This window comes from Athene cunicularia (genome assembly GCF_003259725.1).
Source record: "Athene cunicularia isolate RWA chromosome 1 unlocalized genomic scaffold, athCun1 chr1_part2, whole genome shotgun sequence".
Lineage (NCBI taxonomy): Eukaryota > Metazoa > Chordata > Aves > Strigiformes > Strigidae > Athene > Athene cunicularia.
The window spans coordinates 3,475,133-3,481,950 of NW_020799092.1; the positions used below are offsets into that span (position 1 = coordinate 3,475,133).

Consider the following 6,818-nt stretch of genomic DNA (forward strand, 5'->3'; position numbering starts at 1 on the left):
CAGCCATGGCTTACTCGGGGCGAGCGGGCTCGGTCGGGCCGCGCCGCACTCCGGCCGTGCCGCTTGTGCCTTCCCGGAGCGCCACCGTCACCCGCAGCGGCGCCATTTTGCCCAAGCCGGTTAAGGTGAGTGAGGGGCGAGCGGGTGGGGGCGGCAGCCAATCGCGGCGTAATGGATGGCAGCCGTGGCCATTCAGTGCTGGTGTATCTGCTGTGGGTGGGGCAGTGCGAGTGAGTGACAGGTTCTAGCCTAATGAGCGGAGAGGCTGTGGGCGGGGCGGAGATGCGGAAGTGCTCGGTGACGGGAGGGTGATGGGAGCAGCCCCCAGGGGCCGGAGCTCGGTGTCCCCCGAGCGGGGTGCGCAGACCCGGCGGCGGTCGGGGGGGCGGATAAATACCCGCCTGTACACCGCCGCTCCTCACCGGCAGCCGCTCTCCCTCCCTAAGTCACCCGTGTTCCCCGCCGGTTCCTGCTCTTCCGGTGCTGGAGTTTTTATAACCGAGATGCAGTGACAGGGGTCTTCTGTGCCCCCGCGGAGCCGGGAGCACGTAGGTTCAGCTACATTGCGACTTGATGATAAAGATGAGTCTTTTTCCGCTCGGCTCCTTGCAGACGCCATTTGGCCTCCTCAGAGTATTCAGCGTGGTGATCCCCTTCTTGTACGTTGGGACTCAGATCAGTAAGAACTTCGCAGCCCTACTTGAAGAACATGATATCTTTGTCCCAGAGGATGACGATGACGATGATTAAAGGGTGGTATGTCATTAACTTCATCAGCAATCTTAATTATTTGTGCTTCCAGTTTGGGCAGGGAGGAGAATCTCAGACTCGGAAATCCAGCAACAGCTTGAAAGATGCATTTGCAGTTAAACACACAGGCACACTATCACCTCTGGCTACGAACTTTTATACCGGAGTAGGCCAGACTGGTATCTGAATTTGAAATCTCCACAACATACATTTTTTAGAGATCAGAATAAATTGATGGTGGTTTAGATCTTGTAATTTGAATCAGAAATAAACTGTAGTCAGTGAGGATCTATATGCAGACAGGAAAGAGGGACTTAAGTATTACTACATTACACATCCAAAGAAGGGTAATGAAGCTGGTGAAAGGTCTAGAGCACAAGTCTTATGAGGAGTGGCTGAGGGAACTGGTGTTGTTTAGCCTGGAGAAAAGGAGGTTCACAGGAGACCTTATCACTCTCTACAACTTTGTGAGAGGAGATTGTAGCAAGGTGGGTGTTGGTCTCTTCTCCCAAGTAACAAGTGACAGGAAGAGAAGAAACAGCCTCAGGTTGTGCTAGGGGAGGTCTAGATTGGGTATTATGAAAAATTTCTTCACCAAAAGCAACTGGACAAGCATTGGAACAGGCTTCTTAGGGAAGCAGTTGAATCACCATCCCTGGAGGTACTCAAAAAGACCTGTAGACATGGCACTTTGGAACACAGTTAGGGGTGGACTTGGCAGTGGTAGGTTTGCAGTTAAACTCGATGATCTTTTCCAAACTAAACGTGATTCTGTTCTACATGTTTACTTGTTTAAAAGTCTTCTGCTAACACACAGAATGACTGTCTTAAAGAGAATCACTTACTGTATGAAATTCTATTATAGAGGAGCACAATTTAAGAGAATTCCAGAAGCCATCAGAACAAACTATCTGGTGGGTGCTACACTGATCTCCAGACTAGTTGGACCATTCAGACTCATTGGATAAAGGAAGGGGGGAAATAATTCATCTTTTTCTGTAGTACACTACACTGTGCTACACTTTCCACCATTTTATGTAAGTCTCTTTGGCCTACCTGTGTGTAAAAACTTGAGTTTGGATGTATTTGATTCTTTATAGAACAAAGAAACTGTTCTAAAATAAGCTGTAAATAATGTTACTTTATAATCCATTTGGTGGATGCATTCCATTTGATAAAGGGATTTTCTAGCATGCACTCTGCAGCTAAAACAAAGAATAAAGAGACTGTAAAGACTGAAGTGGCCTGTTAGAAGCTCCTTTTCCATAAACCCCCACCTTGTGTTGTTCGGGGGGAGAGTATGGACTGGAGCTCTACGGTATATCTGAAGAGTAACAGCTTATTACTCTATTTGCAGAACTGTAATGGAAGAACAGAAGGGAGAAGACCATTGACAAACCAATGGTTTCAGCATCTGTCACCTGTGTTGTGTCCTTCCTAAACGGGACAGGGGGTTCTGTATCCCCTTTGCAGTGAGCATCCTGCGCATGTCTGTATGACAGAAATCGGTAGATCAGGGCTGAAGGAAGCGCTTGATAGGCCCTGCATCCTTGCACACACACTCTCACCTCATTAAAGACTGCTTGGGATTCCTTTTACTAGCAATATGGTAAACACTTAATTAAAGATCAAGAGATGTATGACTTTGGTCTTGTGTTTTTACAGATTATGTGCCTATGTCCTAGCACTTCTATCTTAACTGTTCTACCTCTGTACATCTGTTCCAGTAAGGACGCTCTCTTTGTATTTATTTCCTCTTGTGAGTCCTTTCTGTAATTCAGTACTAATCTACAGTACCTGACAGGAATCCTAGAGGAAGCAACAACCCCACAACACAGCCCCACTAAAAGAATGGAGTGCATATTGATAGTGGCACTGCAGTGCTGATTTACAACCTGATGGAGACTGTGTCACTAATTTCACCTCACTGAGGATTAACTACAGTATTGTAATCAGAGTTAAAAATTTTGAGCAGCTTTGCTAAAAGGTTAAGGTCACAAATTGCAAACTAACTTGCTGATGTGTTTTATAGCATTTAGTCTCTTGACAGTGAAAATCCCTGAACACTCTGGCTCCAAGTACCTAGTAATTCCTATGTAATTCAGTACTTCCTTGTGTATGAGCCCTAATATATTTATTTTCTTAACTCTTTATAAACTCGAACTCTTCTTTTCACAGAAGTGTTTATTATTGCAATTAATTCCTTGCATAAGACTTAAAAGGTCTTCTCTACTGCTAGGGCATACACAGAGTATCTTCAGTCACATCAGATCAGCAGTTTTCTGAAATACCTTGAAAGATGAGTAAATTATTTTTTTTTTCTTTTTAAGCCAGCATTGCTCCAGTGTGTCTCTCTCAGTTTCTGGTCAATAGATCTGGCCTCTTCCCTTGATGGCCCACTTTTCCCTTCAGTATTCATGTAGCTGTTAAGAAGTTTCTTTTAATGTTGCACACATTAGCACAATGTATAGTTCAAACAGCCACATTTGCCGCCTCATTATGGCACTCCTTTTGATGTTTGCTCTCTTAACTCTCCAGCATAGCTACTGAGAGAAAAGGGAGCCTGCAATCTGAGTAATGCCATCAGCTGTAGCTGAAGGCAGCTGACAGGTTCTTGAGTTACTTGGTATCCAAGTTGCCCTCTCCTTCCCCAAAGCTGCCTAATAAGTGGTTGCTCCAGATCATGCTCTTGGGAGCCAAACATGTCCCTGCTCTTGTTTTCTATACTGTTCAATTTCTTACCACTGCTTTATCTCACCATCTCTCCTGGCCCTTCCTGACTGTGTCAACTCTGTCCTTAAAAGCACTCCATCCCCAAAGCCCCTAGGTACACATACATATACATCCCTGAGGAGTGCTGCTTTACAGTCTTCATACAGGGAAGAATGGCCCAGTATTTAGTCAATGATAAAAAGAAGTTTGTAATACAAAGATCTGATGCTGATTCATGCATGGGGGAGCTCCAGCACCTTTACCTGCTGAAAACCTGTTCTGACTGTTTAAAGAAAAAAACTGTCCTTACCCTTCTCAAATGGAGCTAGTGATTTCTGATTCAGTTAAGGAGGTGATGGTAGGACACCATCTTCTGCTAGGCATCAGAAGCTCTTACAGAGCCTCCCTATTCTAGACAACAGTACAAAACTCCAGTTTTCCAAGTAATTTCGTTTTATAGCATGAAAATGGACTCTGCTGATCTTTTTGTTGCATAAAGGGCTTTATTTGCCTATTGGATTTTACACCATTCTCTGTGAGAAAGTAAACAGAGACTAGTGTCCAAGTGAAAAACATAAGGTCAGCAAAGTCATAGCATCAGATCGCAAAACACTGCATGAATATAGATGGGCCTTAAGCACAAGCATATTTATTTTCTATTTCTTTTCTATTTTCAGAAAAGCCAACTACATTGGCTATTCTGAAGGCCCACTCTTTCTTCCACAGAGCTGACACCTACATATGGGGCTGCAGGCTAAGAAGAAAGCCCCACAGCCAGGTGGTGTTGTGGTTACTCAACAGACACTCCAGGGCAAGGGATGGGACAAACTCCATGCACTGAAAATACACATTAGCAAAACTAGGAAATCGCAGCTCTTCATACAGATCATAGTGACTAGCACACACTCTGGATTCAGAGTTAGTCATTAGGCTCCTAATAAGCTATACAATCTTTCTGTACAAGTATTTTTTCCACTAAATAGAACTTTATTTGTAATAGAAGGGAGAGACAGAGTCAATCTCTCAGGGATCATGGCCTGCATAGAATTTGGACAGAAAGTCTTTAGGTCGTGGGGTTTCCGTCTCATGGAAATACCTCATGATGTGAGTCCTCTGCTTCCATATGTGAATGGTTTCTTGAAGATCCATTTTTCCCTGCAGACAGAGAAAAGAACTTTAGACTAGTCCTCAGTTACAGCCTCAGTCTAACTATACAGCACTATGTAAGTTATTTGAATACACTTAGAAACACCCTTAAGATAGCTGCATCAAAAATTCTGTACTCCTAAAGACTGCCTGCATCACCTGCACTGTGACACAAATATACAGTTTCCACCTTGTGACTTTGTTGCTTCATGTCCTGTATTAACAAGTGACTTGTCTCTACAGCACAGCTTCCCAGCCCTGTGGAACAGACAAGGGACCCTGCCCCTTTTTTGAACCTGCCTTGTTTCTTTCATGACCAGCACCCCCATAAAATTCTACATCACATTCCTAACTTTCATGCACCTCCAATTTTTTTGAATAGTGGCAGGTTAGCTGTAAAACTGCTGCTAAGTGCTTTGCACCAGTATCTCTACCACAGAGATATTAAACCTAATTTTGTCATGACTCCCATCTGTGAATTATTGTACTGGCTTTGGAGGATGACAGCACCTGGCAAAATGAGACTGTCTGGAATTGTCGCCTACCATTCTATCCAGGATTTTGTTTCCAAAATTTTTTCATCACGTGAAGACAGATTAACTGTCTTGAAATGCAAGAAATACAACAGGTGAACACAGCAGTCCTTGATTGGAAGCTTCCTAATGTATTAGAACTACAGAGGTCGGTTATTGTTGCTCAGACTTGTTTTGAAGCCTTGCCCTTCTCTTGGTATGCTGATTATTGCCTTGAACCATACAGGTCTCTCAGGCCTGAGACATAACCAGATGTGTACAGAGCTGGCCCAAAGCCAGCCTCCCAACAAGTATTGCCACTCCAATGTATGTTTTACAATCAGTGAAGAAAACTGCATCTCAATCTGAGGAAATAGGGAGTAGAAAGGTAATTTTTAATGGTAAATTTGCTAGCAGCATCTTCTCCTTTCTCAAATTGACATTGTTTTCTAAAAAAAAAAAAAAAAAGAAAACCACAACCAACTTGGTATTTAAACTGCCATTTCACTTGCCATATACTTAATCTTTTAAACATCTGCAAACTGGAAGAGCCAGCAAACTGAGTGACAGAAATCCATATTCTAGCAAATCTGAAGTAGGTGAGTTAAGACCCTATTCCTCTGCCTGCTAAAGCAGCTTGATCCCTTATCAACAGGTTCAATGACAGATAAAAATTGATCTGGATTGCAAGAGACAATTCTTCCCCAGTACAAGCTGAAATAAAACTGTCCCTCTCTTCCATCACACTCACCACCAAATATCCACTCTCACATTCTCCACAGCTTCAACAAAATAGTAATAACTTGTATGTACCTTAATAACCAGCATATCTATCACCCGTGGGTCTGTAACGTTGGCGTTCTTCAGGAACATCTCCCGCACCTTGTTACGCCCCTGTTTCACCGTGATGTCCAGCTGGTATAGGTGTACTATGAAAAACAGAACACCCACAGAGATCATCTATATTGCTTTTCATTTTTTCCACTGAGAATGTGCAACTCAACCCTTTAAAACACTACACAGTAATTTGTTCTTGCAGTATCTGCCAGCTTTAGTAATATGTTCAATTTAAAGCAAATAAACTACAGAGCCATGGTACAAGTCCCAGTGCAGTTTTAAGGAGGCAGGCAATCAGGCCACACGTCCCTGTTCTAGAAAATTAAAGCCAGATTTCTCTTTTGCTTAGCTATGAAAAACACAAGTGGCGAGTAAGGCATGAAGAGACCAGGGTTCCCCGTCCAGAACTCCCTCAGGGGAGGCAGCCGGGGCGGGCAAGGGAAACCCTGCTGGGCCAGGCCGGCGGGCCTGTGCTGCACCGGGGAGCAGCCGAGAGCCCGCAACGGCTGTAAGGGCCCGAACAACCGCGCTCACCGGCCCCACGCGCAGCGGGCCAGGCCGGGGCAAGGGCCGCGTCGGGACGAGGCAGGACCCCGAGCGCCCGGGGGTAACCGCCACCCTCCGACGGGCCCTTTAAGAACCCGACGGCCGCCGGGTGGCCGTTACGACCTTGAGCAGCGCTCCCGCCCGCGCATACGTGGTCGGCTCCGCGCCCCTCACCCGTGTTGGGCACCTCGCGGTACCAGGCCCGGTACAGCTCCCTCACGCGCCGCTTTGCCTCGCCCAGGTCCCGGCTGAAGATCGGCTTCACCAAGGCAGACACCGCTCCTTTACCCGCCACCGCCATCTTGGTGCAGCACC

At 45.4% G+C, this 6,818-nt stretch overlaps 2 protein-coding genes across 2 annotated transcripts in view; one reads left to right on the plus strand and one right to left on the minus strand.

The window, feature by feature from the left end:
• Window positions 1-2,387, plus strand: part of SMDT1 (single-pass membrane protein with aspartate rich tail 1) — a 2,564-nt gene extending 177 nt beyond the window's left edge. The window contains exons 2-4 of the mRNA XM_026863100.1: window positions 4-125; window positions 613-756; window positions 2,108-2,387. Of these exons, the coding sequence (XP_026718901.1) occupies window positions 4-125; window positions 613-750 (260 nt within the window). The 3' untranslated portion in view covers window positions 751-756; window positions 2,108-2,387. The remainder of the gene's footprint in view (window positions 1-3; window positions 126-612; window positions 757-2,107) is intronic.
• Window positions 2,388-4,433: 2,046 nt separating this feature from the next.
• Window positions 4,434-6,812, minus strand: NDUFA6 (NADH:ubiquinone oxidoreductase subunit A6). The gene is made up of 3 exons (XM_026868612.1): window positions 6,678-6,812; window positions 5,934-6,049; window positions 4,434-4,617 (listed from the first exon to the last, which is right to left on the minus strand). Exons 1-3 carry the CDS (start codon window positions 6,802-6,804, stop codon window positions 4,486-4,488), a joined length of 375 nt encoding a protein of 124 aa, XP_026724413.1. The 5' UTR covers window positions 6,805-6,812; the 3' UTR covers window positions 4,434-4,485.
• Window positions 6,813-6,818: the final 6 nt, after the last annotated feature.

Coding starts and splice junctions, on each gene's coding strand:
- NDUFA6 (XM_026868612.1), bottom strand. CDS start 6,804: ATGGCGGTGGCGGGTAAAGGAGCGGTGTCTGCCTTGGTGAAGCCGATC. Junction 6,050..6,677: donor CCGCGAGGTGCCCAACACGG/GTGAGGGGCGCG, acceptor TGTTTTTCATAG/TACACCTATACCAGCTGGAC. Junction 4,618..5,933: donor TAGATATGCTGGTTATTAAG/GTACATACAAGT, acceptor CTCTGTCTGCAG/GGAAAAATGGATCTTCAAGA.